General features: G+C 32.7%; 1 protein-coding gene across 1 annotated transcript in view; it reads right to left on the bottom strand.

Moving 5' to 3' along the window:
* LOC138695158 (UDP-glucosyltransferase 2-like) overlaps positions 1 to 15176 on the bottom strand; it is a 38734-nt gene that overhangs the window by 2902 nt on the left and 20656 nt on the right. Inside the window, exons 2-4 of the mRNA XM_069819615.1 lie at positions 13017 to 13826; positions 8450 to 8666; positions 2114 to 2333 (exon numbers count right to left, since the gene is read on the bottom strand). Of these exons, the coding sequence (XP_069675716.1) occupies positions 2114 to 2333; positions 8450 to 8666; positions 13017 to 13826 (1247 nt within the window). The remainder of the gene's footprint in view (positions 1 to 2113; positions 2334 to 8449; positions 8667 to 13016; positions 13827 to 15176) is intronic.

Below are 15176 nucleotides of genomic sequence, written 5' to 3'. Positions count from 1 at the left end.
TTGCAGAGTGTACAGGCAAACTGTCAGTGATCGCCAACTGTTATCAGGAATTCCACCAAATGCTGCCTCTATATCAGGCGTCGGTAACTCATTTCATCACAGTGCACGGCCTACTTGTCCTAGCGGCGCACTGATTCAATTGCATACTGCAACGTTAGAAATGCTGAAAATTATAATTATGCAATAGAACTATCAGAATGGAGTTTTGTACTTAATATTAAATACCTTACTATAATAATACCGGACAGCAGATTTGCGTGCGAACGACGCTGGTGTTGCTACCTACCTGCCGGTGTGGAGATACTCTCGAAAGAAGCTGTTATCAGCTGCAATGTATATTGTTGCTGGGCTAGTTAATAGTTTTATTAATTAGTGCTGTGTTAAAATGTCAGGGTGTATATGTGCTGTTTATTAATGTGACAATTACTGCATTACAAATTGCTCCAAATCGTACTTTGGATTTACGACAGGTCATAAATCGTGAGTCAACAAAATTTGTTATTAGGTCTAATGCTTTTGTCTCTGTGTCGATAGAACAATAAAAATTAGCTTTTTTATTTAAGCCTAATAAATAAATAGAAGTTAAAATGTATTGGGAATTTTAAGGTTTTAGCAAATTAAGTTTTATTGTTGTCTACATGCCTTTACTAATAATTATTACAAGCATCAGAATACTACCATTATTATTTTAGCAGTTGTCAGCAATGTGTATATAAAGCATTATTGTAAATTTATTCCTAATGTCAGAACTGATTTTGTCTCACTAAACCAGAGAAAAAATATGTAACAAATAATAATTACGGAACGTAATATGAAATATGCAATATTATCATAATATGCAGCTCTGATATAAGGTAATAATTTTACATTAAATACTATTAAATATTTCTTAAGTGTGTCATATATAATTCCACATTAGTAACTCACGTTTTAAACAGTCCGAATCCCACAATGTTAATATTTGTATATGTGGACGTAATTCAATCCCGCTATGCTAGATGTCAGGTCCACGATATTTCGCACTCACGCCAATGCTGCTAGTATACAGCTGTCCGGTATTATCATAGTAAGGTATTCGCTGATATTGCACAATTGAAATTATTAACAATTTATTTTCTTGAATCTTTCAAAATACTGTATAGTTTGAAATCAAGTAATGGTGATGATGATAATGATGATGATATAATAATAATTAATAATAATAATAATTGCAATAACAATGATAATAGTAACAGCAATAGTGGTGGTGGTGGTCGTCATCGTCGTGGTGGTCATGGTGGTGGTGGTGGTGGTAGTGGTGATAGTAGTAGTAATAGTAGCAGTAGTAGTAGTAGTAGTAGTAGTAGTGTAAGAAATATCAATATAACACTTAAAAAGAAGACACGTAAAGAAACAAAAAAATAAAATTTAAAAAAATCTAAATTGGAAAAGGAGGATAATGTAAAAAAAAAATAATAATAATAATAACAATAATAATAATAGGCTAATAAACTTATTGCTACAACAACAAAGATATCCATAAAGTTAATGGCTGTTTCAATTATTATGTTTGGAAGTGTGTCTTGAATAATAAAAGAAAGTGATAAATGCCTAATAAAATCAGCAGAAATGAGATTTTTTGATGGGGTGAAGGGTTGTAAAAGAAACGATCATATAAGGAATGAAAATATACGAGAGGAGATTAACGTATAGAGTATAAACGAAAAAATAGAAGACTATAAAGAAAACTGATGAATATGTATTTTAAATCGAATTGACAATGAAAAAATTCTAGTCCTAGTATTTATGTATAAGTAGGAGAAATGTCGGGTGTCCAAGAAAACAATGGACTTGAACATTGTGAAGACGGAACGGACACTGTTACCTAATTCCTGCTGTGAAGATGATGATAATTTACTTAAAATATTACACATTAAATAAACTTCTACTAGATGAAAGTAATACCACATGAAAACAAATGGTTTTCTTGTATGACATGATATTCCATGTAATCAATTTGTTAAAAAAAATATACAATTGAAATCTTTTCCCAACGCCTCGCCTCAGTTTGTTTTCTATCTCTACGTTGTCCAGTTCATCCAACAACGATCCACATACTTCATTATATACTCACCTGGGATCATGCAGCACTTTGCTCAAAGCCTTGAGGACGTTCTCTGTTGTGATGGAGTCGTAATCCAGCTGTACAGCCACTCCTTTGGACACGCAGTTCTTGACGTTGAGTGGCTGGTCAGCCATGATCGGTATGCCTACCATGGGAACGCCGGCATAAATCGCTTCTTGAGTTCCCAGATTCCCGCCATGAGTTATGAAGACTCTGACGTTGGGATGCTCTGAAAGCGAAGAACAATTTGTTGATGCATAACAAAATTAAATATTCAAATTTATTCTCAGATAAGGAACTTAATGAGAGCATGCGACTCCCAGATCCTGAGGACTGTCACACTTATGAACGAACCTGCAAATGGTCCAGAAAAATCGAAGACATGAAATCATCTCAGAAACTGGTTGATGAAACAGGTAGCGGTGTGGATCCTGTGGAGTAGGTTTACGGCACAATTAAGAACCATGTCCCTTTGAACCTTTGACAGTGATGTAGCTTATATTAAGTTGTATTGTATTGTATTTAGTAAGATAATGACTTATGGTCAGTAAATCTTGGCTTTGATGTTTCAGCTTCCGTTGCTTTATATGTTTATATTTCATGTTTTGTATTTACCGGTAGGCCTATATTATTATATTTCTGTTCATCTACATTTATTAACTGAATATATATTATATATATATATATAATTTTAATTGGTAATGGAAATTATGGGAAAATGGCTGAACGGATTTTTATAAATGACCCCTCATTTTGAAGCTTGGCATCCAAGGATTTTCAGAAAAATAGTAACTTTCAGTGAAGCGTTAGTTTTCCTACATAATTTTCCTATTTTCCAAAACCCATCTTTCGCCAGTTTTGAGAACTAATTGCATTTCACTATAAAACAAACACACACTACAATAAACAATAGGCTATTACACGAAGGCCATGACCTGCAGGATTGCTGACATATTTAGAGCTCAAATTCTGTTGGTTATTAAAAACTTCAAGGCTTACTAAAATAATTTACAGGTCTGATTCTGCGTTGTGTAATTTTCTGAGTGCAGTTATGTATTGGATATTAAAATCTACAAAACTCGAGGTGATTCGATGCCATTATTACCATTAGAAATGAAATATTATTATAGTTAATCCCATGATGTGACTATTTTTCATTAATTATACATATTAATGCTATATTGATAATATGAAAGTGAAACGTTTTGGAGTTATGTATGTAGATGTAGTGAATATCTTAAATTAGATCTTCATTTCTATGATTTACTAAGTGGCGGCTAAAAACTTACGTAAGACAATCATATTGTTATTAAAAATCAAATATTTTTATAGTTATTAATCAAGTAGGTTGGGTCTTTTTCATATATTTAATGGTGGTGTGGTGTAGATACTTATATGGATTTTCTTCAGTATTGGCTCGAGAGAGCGCAAAAATTACAGTTTCTAAGGAAAGACCAAAAGGTATATGTTACTGATAAAATAAGAAGCCTACAAAATTATGTAGTCTCCCGATCATTTCAGCAAGGTCTCTTAATACGATAAAATGATTTTACCCTCTACATTTCAAGCTCTACTTGCAGCAGCTATACCAAGATGCTATGTCTATTGTTCGAAAGCATAGCAAACTTGACTTTTTTTTTTTAACTTTCACCTACAATCCACAATGACCTGAAATAGCTATTACTTTACTCGCATATGAAAAACCCACTGATCGGCCTGACATTGTTACTTGCGTTTTCGCTTTGAAACTAAAAAACTGAAGGTGGATAGGTTCAAGGAAAAGTATTTGGCATAAAAAAACATTCAGAGGGAGTAAGTGTAATTATTACGGAAGCAAATAACTTTCCAAATATCTAGTGTTCTTCATTGAAAATAAATGTGAAAAATCTTTATTAATTGAACGTCTAATGAACTTAGTTTGCAGCATTTGATGTACAAGCCACTAGTTTTATTTATAAATCTATAATGGTCTATACACTATTAAATATATGTAGATTTGTAAAATGTTTGTATTAAATAATTAATGTTATTGTATACTTGAACATAGTAAGTTGGTTTATCAGTGGTATGAATAGACATTAGAGGAGTGTCAAATTAAGAATTAGTAATTTTCTGAGAGCCATAATACATTTCAGAGTATTGAAGTTAACAAAATCGCGGATTTTTATCATTAATTTATTTGGTGGATTACTATTATTATTATTATTATTATTATTATTATTATTATTATTATTATTATTACTACTACTACTACTAAAATTTAAAACAACAGAGCTAACACATATTAATGGTAATTTTAAGTTGAAGGGCGGACTCTACTAGTCTTCTGAAAAAATTATATCAATACAGCTAAAAGTACTGATTAAAAGTCTCCGCATCTGTAAATGTCTTAATTTCAGCTCAGAGGTACGATGCTTTTGTTGTCAATTCCTTTTTGCACGCAGTGGAACACATTACTTTCTGTTCAGATATTACGGACATTTTGAAAAGTTTCAGTTTTTATATCCTTGATTGAGAATGTTTCGGACACTTGTTATCAAAATTTGAAAGTGTGTACGCTGTTGTAATGTCTATTGAGATAAAAGCGTTCATAACTTATTATTACATCAAGACATAAGAAGTATATGAAAAGTGACACTAATATTTTTTAAAAGGAAACAAATACGTGTCGCTGTTGAACACTTTCACTGGCAGTAATGATGCAGGGTAACTAAAGTTATCTCCGATTGCACATTACGAGTATTAGATAAATTAAGAAATAATTCTCAGATAAAGAATAGTGTTATTAGTTCAAGAGCCACAATAAACTTCCCTGGGAGCCGCGTAATGAGAACCACTGAATGTAAACCGTGGTTACTTTGGTCTACTGAAACATATTTTTAAATGTTCTTTTGCTGGTTTCTTGTGAACATTTCGGAGATAACGCCCCAAATTTCATATGCGAGTGCGGAAACATTTCCTAAAAGCATTTCAACATTCATAACACTGGTCTGCGTTTCAAAACTTTATTTCAAAGGTCAAGGATTTTATAACTGATCTTTTATATTGCTTGCATGCTGAATTAAAAAATATAACTCATTTTTCTCAATCAGGTCAGGTTTCTGTACTAGCCACGATTTTAGTTAGTATGTATTTACAGAAATAAAACGTACAACAGGTAAGAAAAAATTATGTTTACTATCACAAAACATACTTAAATTCACATCAGATATACATGAAATATATTATATAGTACATAAATACAGTTAATTTGGAAGAAAGGGCCTTTTCAAGAAATTATGTTCCTGTTTCAGACCTTGAAAATCGCACTTGAGACACGGGCCATAATGAGACTGATTTAAGGAACGTTCTTAGAATATGAATAGAACGTGCAAGACCCATCCTGATCGATTTTACTACATTTGTGATAAAGTCGCTATGCCAATCGTAAGTTTAAAATCATTCCATTTGCAAGGAAAATGCACGAATATCATGCCTACTTTGGTGTCAGAATTGGCGATCAGGGCAAACCTTTCGAATCTCATGTTGACCTGAAAAATGACGCAGACCAGTGTAATAGTCAGTGGTAACAGTTCATATGATAAATTTAGTTCAAAGCTACCTGACACGCGCGGATACTTTTACCCACGTACGTTTTCTCATATGACCATATTAAAATGAAAGTGGATCAATGTAATACAGCAAGTGGGAAATTAAACTACAAACTGGTAACAATATTCTTAAAAAGAAGTCTGTCTGAAACATGAAAAATATTTATTTTGAAACAAATACTTAATTCTCTCTAATATTTTATGCTACAAATTCTTGTTTACAAGTAATGTTTATAATATAATGTCTGAAATGGTATGGCACACAAAGATAAATTATACTGACTATTTCGTTTATATGACGTCATTCCATTTTCGACCAATGAAGTGTAATGAAATTTTGAATTCCAACCAATCACAGTCAGACTTTGCGATAATTTCTGCAGCTAGATTTATCTCTATCAATTTATCGCATGGTCGTTCTTTTGTTTAGTCGTTGTCGCCAACTGTTTCCCCGTAAATTGATGATCATGAATACATTAAGATGCAACTACACGGTTAAACTTTTCTTTCAACTTTAAAGCAATGAATGCAAGATTGATATTTAATATTAATTAATATATTTACGCAATGAAGACCACGTTCAAAACGGCGCACCATGTAGACACAAAGTATTTATGCATCTTAATTGAACGTACATTTTAAACTTGATTCTATTCTTCCCAGATTGCACGCATACGCGATTGGAATATTGAACTGTGTAGATGCAGCTTTAGTTCCATTACACACTACAGCGAGAATGCGTTTGTCGAGCTATAAAAAATGCTTTCGTGTAGCACTCACTGTAAGTAACGGTCGAAACAAGGCACAGCTGACACTGGTCCTGCTTCCACAGGTAGGCCTAACGTAACCTATAAAATTGTAGCCTATAACATTTGTATTGAAATTAAACAATTAATAGACGTTCAAATTTATGTAACATCATCGCATATTAAACTCAAAGACCTTGCAGAGTAATAATGTCTTTGATCAAACTGCCTTTCGTATGGCGTAATAAAATTCGTGTTTTAATTAGGCCTATCTATACAGAGATGGCTTCACTGTGTAGCAACATGTCTCGCTGTGAATACATAAGCATTGGTATATAGCTGTCCCCACTGTTCCTGTTAAATTAAATTATGATTTCAGCAGATAATGAAAATGTATTTGTTATAATAATAAGAGAAAATTACAGTACATGTAATTAACAATGTTAAACCTCTATTTCGCTTTTCGCAATTGGCATTACTGAATAATAACATCGAATTTCTTTATTGCAATAATCGATATTCATCTACGAGTATTTCAACTTCACAATGTCTGAATAGGTTAAGTATTCGTTAATATACAATTATTAACATTTTGTGATCGAATTTAAGGGATATATTATTTACATTTTTATTTTATTCACGAAATAGTCCTAATAAATGTCACTCGAGGTCTGAGATTTTCCAGATAAATCCACTCGCTTCGCTCGTGGATTTATCGGCAGATCTCACACCTCTCGTGACATTACTACAGATAAGATTTCAAAACAAAATAAACAAAACGAAACTACAAATCTTTTATATTCATTTGACGCCTTGAAGACAGAAAATCGCTCTTCAGTTTTTTTTTTTTTTACACTGGTCAAATAAAATGTTCTTCTGTTTGGGCCATACCCAATACCGTCCAGTAGGACTTGTATGCATACAGTCAGCATAAATTCAGTTTTCTTCCATTGTAGTGATAACAGTTGAATATAAGTTGCTTTTCCAAGTTACGCAAAGTTTGCAACAACCAATGATTGGGTACTTTAATTTTACTGGTCTGACATGGTCTGCAAATAGTTACAACGAAAGAAAATTTAAAATTGAGCGTTAAGAATCACTTCGGCCAGAGCCAAGGTAGCTCCTATCCACGTGAATAGATAATCTTTATTTTCTATACAGAAAATAATTTCAAGGAGTTTTACAATAATCATAATTAATAATAAGTAATTTTTATATATCTTGTATGCCAATACTTTCAACTTACAAAAAATATACCTATTTCATTTTTTCAGTCACCACTATCAGCTGTGAAGAAGGAAGTTTACATTATATTAATTTATTACTTATACAACAAAAGTCGTTCAAAATATGTGTAACATTTCTTAGCATGCAAATAAAGCTTTCAGGTATAACTCCCTGTAGAGTTGATTTGAATAATTTCGAGGGAAAAAGTGTTCTGGAGCTGGGCCTCGGGCCGGGGCCTTTAGTTAAACGTACCAACGCTCTACCAACTGAGCTATCAGGGAACTCTACCAGACACCGATCCAACTTTTCCCTCTATATTCACAAACCTCAAAGTGGGCTGACAACCGTCAAGCAACCAACATTGAGAGCACATTAACTCTGTGTGACTTACATTGTGGTTTCGAGGGAAATTATTCAAATCAACATTACAGGGAGTTATACCTGAAAGCTTGATTTGCATAATACATGTCATTGTTCGTTGACAGAAAACCAAAATTTAAATCACACAGAGTTAGTGTGCACTCAATGTTGGTTGTTTGACGGTTGTCAGCCCACTTTGAGGTTTGTGAATATAGAGGGAAAAGTTGGATCGGTGTCTGTTAGAGTTCCCGGGTAGCTCAGTTGGTAGAGCGTTGGTACGTTTAAGCAAAGGTCTCGGGTTCGATGCCCGGCCCCGGAACAATTTTTACCTCGAAATTATTCATGTCTTTGCATGGCTTTCAACTGGTCAATAAATATATGCCTTTGCATAGGAATCCAAGCCTTACTGATACGATACTTACTGAGTATCTGCAGCTGTGGTAGCCAGGCTGCAGTCTTGACATTATCCGAAAGATCGGAAATGTTTCCAATCTTCCACAGAACTCGCTGCGGTAACTGTGAGAAAGCGTCGATGAATGCCCGCAGCTTGGTTTCTGTGAAGGTCTCACTACGAATAATTGAGCCCATAGAGAAGTAAATGACTTCCTCTTTGGCTTCATCGAGGTATGTCTGCAAGTCCTGTAGGCCAAAAAAGGCTAATTCAATGCTGTGCCAATTCCTCTTACAGGTAGCAAGGTAGTACCACAGTCTGTAATATTGGACTTAACCTACTTGTAAGCGATTTAATTATCACGACGTTTGAAATGTAATTTAGAGCAAAGCTGGGAGAGAAGACGAAATTTCCGCAACAAGTACTTCTTCAAAAAATAATAAACGTAATGTTCAATAATTAATAGGACGTTATTCTATGATATTGAAAAAGGAAGAAAAAGAAAAAAAACAGGAAAGTCATTATGACAATAATAGAAATGTGTAGTGCTAGAACAGAAAATTTTGAAAAATTTCTCTCTGGATTAGGGTTTTAAAAATTTTCATTAAATCCATGCGTGCCATTATCAACAGTTGAGACAAATATAAGGGATTATTTAACAGAAGGTACACGTAGTAGTAAATGAAATGCAAATGTAAAACTTTAATGTAAAATAAAGAGAACTTCGCCGCAGTATAGAGAATGGATCTTGACCGCTCTCAAAAGTCACTTGGAATGAAATCCTCTGTGGGGTGAGAGTGAAATAATTTGCTATTTTTAGTTAGAAAGTACCAGCATTGTGCATGGACATTAATCACACTACTGAGCTTCACCTTTGTTTAAAATATCTGTTTAGAGTTTCCTCCATCTATAGCAATACGGAAATAGTTCATATGATTGACGTGTTTTAGTATGTTTCTATGGCGTATCGGATATTTTGCAGCATGAATTCTTTATTACCTAGTATGCAAGTTTATTAATGTATGTATGTGTGTTTAGTAAGCAGTTCGAAAACTGGTTGAAACCTTATAAGTGACACCAATAAGGAATCACAGCTGAGACAACTTAACCAGGTAATGGGATACGGTGGCAAGTTCCTTCTATCCTCCATTACGTACATCACTGACTAGTAACTTAGTTCACTTATAAGACTTGAGATGTACACTATGTATCATTTTTTTTCTAACACACATCATCAAGTGAGATGTACTGTCTGATAACCGTTGTATCAGCCAGAACCTCAATCAGGTGTGAAGGTTAAGAATAATAACATTATTAAATCGAGTTTATTCAATGTCTTCTATTTGCATTCTTTGTTCCTAACTTTCCTTATAATTTTGTAGATTCGACCGTAAAAAAGGGAGACATTTGTTTAAAAAACATAACCCCTTCCCCAGAGTCATGACGTATGGGAGGATAATTATAAGCTGCTATGCAAGATATAATAAATAAATGAATTTAGCTTCCCTTATGAAAAGTTTGCCAGATTTGACAAAGCGTATTACATATAATTTGGAAACACACCTAAATGGTAAAATGATTTACATTTGAAACGGTTAGGGAATGGAATATACAAAACGTCAGAAAAGTGTACACCTAAGTAGCGTCTGTGGTCATTTACAGTTAAGAAAGGGGGAAAGAATATCATCAGATGGGTTAGAATGATTTGAATACCATATACCGCGAGAAAAATAATAGTAAAGATTTGTTGTCATTGATATCTAAACCAATTAAACAGCCATCGGTTAAGATAACTTGTAGTTTTCATTATCACTCCCATACAAATAATTTCTCAATATATGAACCGATCCTTTGTGGGCACTAATGACTATTTCCTTCACAATGCTGTGTGTTAGCCCCAGGTTTTTACTGACATCGTATATTAGAATATTTGTAATTATTTCTGAAGATATTCCAAATAATTATTTTTGTTTATTTAGCAACATTCTTTATTCCAAATAATGGATTTGTTTATTTAGCAACATTATTTATTCCAAATAATGGATTTGTTTATTTAGCAACATTCTTTATTCCAAATAATGAATTTGTTTATTTAGCAACACTCTTTATTCCAAATAATGGATTTGTTTATTTAGCAACATTCTTTATTCCAAATAATGGATTTGTTTATTTTGCAACAATCTTTATTCCAAATAATGAATTTGTTTATTTAGCAACATTCTTTATTCCAAATAATGGATTTGTTTATTTAGCAATACTCTTTATTCCAAATAATGGATTTGTTTATTTAGCAACACTCTTTATTCCAAATAATGGATTTGTTTATTTAGCAACATTATTTATTCCAAATAATTGATTTGTTTATTTAGCAACATTCTTTATTCCAAATAATGGATTTGTTTATTTAGCAACATTCTTTATTCCAAATAATGGATTTGTTTATTTAGCAACACTCTTTATTCCAAATAATGGATTTGTTTATTTAGCAACATTCTTTATTCCAAATAATGGATTTGTTTATTTTGCAACAATCTTTATTCCAAATAATGAATTTGTTTATTTAGCAACATTCTTTATTCCAAATAATGGATTTGTTTATTTAGCAATACTCTTTATTCCAAATAATGGATTTGCTTATTTAGCAACATTCTTTATTTCAAATAATGGATTTGTTTATTTAGCAACATTATTTATTCCAAATAATGGATTTGTTTATTTAGCAAAATTCTTTATTCCAAATAATGGATTTGTTTATTTAGCAACATTCTTTATTCCAAATAATGGATTTGTTTATTTAGCAACATTATTTATTCCAAATAATGGATTTGTTTATTTAGCAACATTCTTTATTCCAAATAATGGATTTGTTTATTTAGCAACATTATTTATTCCAAATAATGGATTTGTTTATATAGCAACATTATTTATTCCAAATAATTGATTTGTTTATTTAGCAACATTCTTTATTCTAAATAATGGATTTGTTTATTTAGCAACACTCTTTATTCCAAATAATGGATTTGTTTATTTAGCAGCATTCTTTATTCCAAATAATGGATTTGTTTATTTAGCAACATTCTTTATTCCAAATAATTGATTTGTTTATTTAGCAACATTCTTTATTCCAAATAATGGATTTGTTTATTTAGCAACACTCTTTATTCCAAATAATAGATTTGTTTATTTAGCAACATTCTTTATTCCAAATAATGGATTTGTTTATTTAGCAACATTATTTATTCCAAATAATGGATTTGTTTATATAGCAACATTCTTTATTCCAAATAATGGATTTGTTTATTTAGCAACATTCTTTATTCCAAATAATGGATTTGTTTATTTAGCAACACTCTTTATTGCAAATAATGGATTTGTTTATTTAGCAACATTCTTTATTCCAAATAATGGATTTGTTTATTTAGCAACATTATTTATTCCAAATAATTGATTTGTTTATTTAGCAACATTCTTTATTCCAAATAATGGATTTGTTTATTTAGCAACATTATTTATTCCAAATAATGGATTTGTTTATTTAGCAACATTCTTTATTCCAAATAATGGATTTGTTTATTTAGCAACATTATTTATTCCAAATAATGGATTTGTTTATATAGCAACATTATTTATTCCAAATAATGGATTTGTTTATTTAGCAACATTCTTTATTCCAAATAATGGATTTGTTTATTTAGCAACACTCTTTATTCCGAATAATGGATTTGTTTATTTAGCAACATTATTTATTCCAAATAATGGATTTGTTTATTTAGCAACATTCTTTATTCCAAATAATGGATTTGTTTATTTAGCAACATTCTTTATTCCAAATAATGGATTTGTTTATTTAGCAACAATCTTTATTCCAAACAATGGATTTGTTTATTTAGCAACACTCTTTATTTCAAATAATGGATTTGTTTATTTAGCAACATTCTTTATTCCAAATAATGGATTTTTTTATTTAGCAACATTCTTTATTCCAAATAATGGATTTGTTTATTTAGCAACATTCTTTATTCCAAATAATGGATTTGTTTATTTAGCAACATTCTTTGTTCCAAATAACGTTGTTTTTCTTCATCTAGGATTTCACAAATAGTTTCTGAATCACACAGAATATACAATTATAAAATAGTTTATGGCCTTCATTTTTAAATGAAGATCTCACGGGAAAAGAATGGAATATTAAGTTATTGAAATATGTGACTTAGAAAGGAAAAGTAATTTTGAAGTATTCATTTAAAACAAACATTTATTGTATTCAATATCTCAATAAACTTGCATTCTTGATTAGTCAAATGGATCTGCTTGTAACTATAGGGCTAACGAAATATGCGCCTGAAATTATTTTCCTTCCTCCTGAAACGTGAATTACAGCTTTGTTGATCACATCCTTATTCCGGGAGGTCTTCTTCAATTACAGAAACTCTAATATAGTAGGCCTTTGTACAAAGTCTATTGAAAAATTATGAGAAATTTCTGTTAAATAAAACACGCTTTTCTGAAAAAATACCTAACTAGGGTATATTTTTTTTGTGACCTAACATACAGAAAACCCACTGTGAAGATGAATCGTGTTTGGTTTGTACACTTACCTCTGGTAATTTTCCATCACTGTTTATATGCAATCCACCCACTTCTACAAACGTCGGAACTGTAGGTCTGGGACTGTTGACTGAGAAGTGGCTGTTGACCAAGATGAGACTTGTGCTCCGCTGTAATTCGTTCAGCGATGGATAATCCTTTCCAAAATGCATCTTCAACGTTTCTTCCACAAGTATATTAACTTCAATGTGATACCAAGCTTTCATAGCCCAGTCAAACACTGTATTTACTAACCTTTCCCAGAAATTCATTTGACCTCTAAAAGACATTAATGAATTCGGAATGTACGCCGTGTTGTCAGGGTTACCAATCCGATGTGGTATCCATGGGAGACATGCGCTGGCGGTTACACCGATGAGCGGGGCTTTGAAACGATGGGAAAAACCTATCAAACAGTCTGGTCCCCCAAGATACGTGATGACGACATCGTATGTTTTGTTGCTGTTCATGAGATTCAGGATGTTTTGATTGTTTAGGGCAGCTCGGCAAGTGTCCAGCATGTTATGCTTGTAATGCGTCAGTATTTGAAATATCCCCGTTCCTCTTAGCTTCTCTATGGACACATCTTGTAGAAATGCTGGAGCAGCGATGACGACATCAGTATAGTTTGGCACCGGCTTCTCCAGCGGGTATTGTCCGTAGACATCCACTTGGTGGCCTCTGGCTGCCAGATCTTTGAATAGCTTTTGATACATGACGTAGTGACTGCGTGCTGAAAAGTTCATGAGGGCCAGGATCCTCGCAGCTTCCGAGATGCAGATGGGCAGTGCACAGATGATGAGAATATACGAACATTTCATCTGCGAACAAGTGAATCAGAGATGCAGAAATTGAGAAAATATTTGTAAGAGTTACGTTTTGTAATGTACTTTCGCCTATAGTATCAATCGAAAAGGTCGTGTAAAGTATCATTGTAAATTTTATTATGCAAACCGGCCTGAGAATTTCGATCAAATTGGGACGGTTTTGGGATGCGAACGAGCGATTTAACTATGTTTCGAGTTAGGAAATTTCAATTGGCTCAAATAAGCAGGTACAGATTATTAAGTCGTTAAGCTGCATTAATATATAGAATTCCGTTATCTCGCAACTCTTCCAGTCTTCACAGGTTCGGTGGCTTCCCGGAGAATGTGGTGTGTGTTGGCTTTTTGGCAGTATTGAAACAGTAAAACTCCCGTCGCACAGTGTGAAATTTCTCCAATCTATTTCCCAAAAAATATTTGCCACTTCTGTAAGCACGTTTTATGTTACAGTAACTTGATAGAACCCTTATTCAGAGACTTTCAGATGCGCGAGATTTCTATTCGAATTTCTACGGATTACAGATAATTGTTACATTATGGAGTTGACATGGAATTTTCTTAAATTATTCAGTTTAAAAAAAAATTGCTGTAGGTGATGTCCAATATTTTAAAAAATAATTTTGTTACTTCTTTAACCCACAAATAATTATTTTTCGTTAAGTGTTAGAGGGATAATTATAATACTGACACGTAATGTACACATTTTAATCACTGTCTTTGTAGATATTGGAAAACGTACTATATTTTCATCCACATACATTGTATCTAGCGTCTAAAATCTTACACATTTTCACAATACATCACACTTTGGAATGTAATAAAATATATCAAATATTATTATACAGCAGTAGGGAAATGCAAAACATGCTAGTCTGTAACAGTGCTGCTCATCGGAGTGACTACTACCGCGGAGGAATCGGAGATTACGAATAAAGCTCTCCACCGGTGATCTCCGATACTACCGTGGGTGGAACAGGGGACATACGGGGGGATGCGGGGGTTCGGAGCGAAGCGACAGTTAGCTCAAGGACGACCGGCGCGTACGGACTGACGGTAGTTGTGAGTGAAATAAAATGGCACCAAATCGGATATCCGTCGCATGGAAATTCTTTAATTTAGTTGAAGGTAATAATAAAGTCGCACACTGTAAACTTTGTGGGCGAATTTAAGTTACTCTAAGGGTGGTGGAACTTCGAATTTGTTAGACCATTTGAAGAGATCGCATAATCGCGAACTCGATGAAAACAATTACGCAAAACATTTGACACGATTTATTTTTAAATTGTTTTAGTGCTATTGTTCCCAAAGGCTCACAGTCTAGGAAAGTCTTCAAATTTCTCTAAAACT

Source organism: Periplaneta americana, chromosome 2, assembly GCF_040183065.1.
Source record: "Periplaneta americana isolate PAMFEO1 chromosome 2, P.americana_PAMFEO1_priV1, whole genome shotgun sequence".
In the NCBI taxonomy this organism is placed as follows: Eukaryota; Metazoa; Arthropoda; class Insecta; order Blattodea; family Blattidae; genus Periplaneta; species Periplaneta americana.
This window is presented reverse-complemented; position numbering and strand designations above follow the sequence as displayed.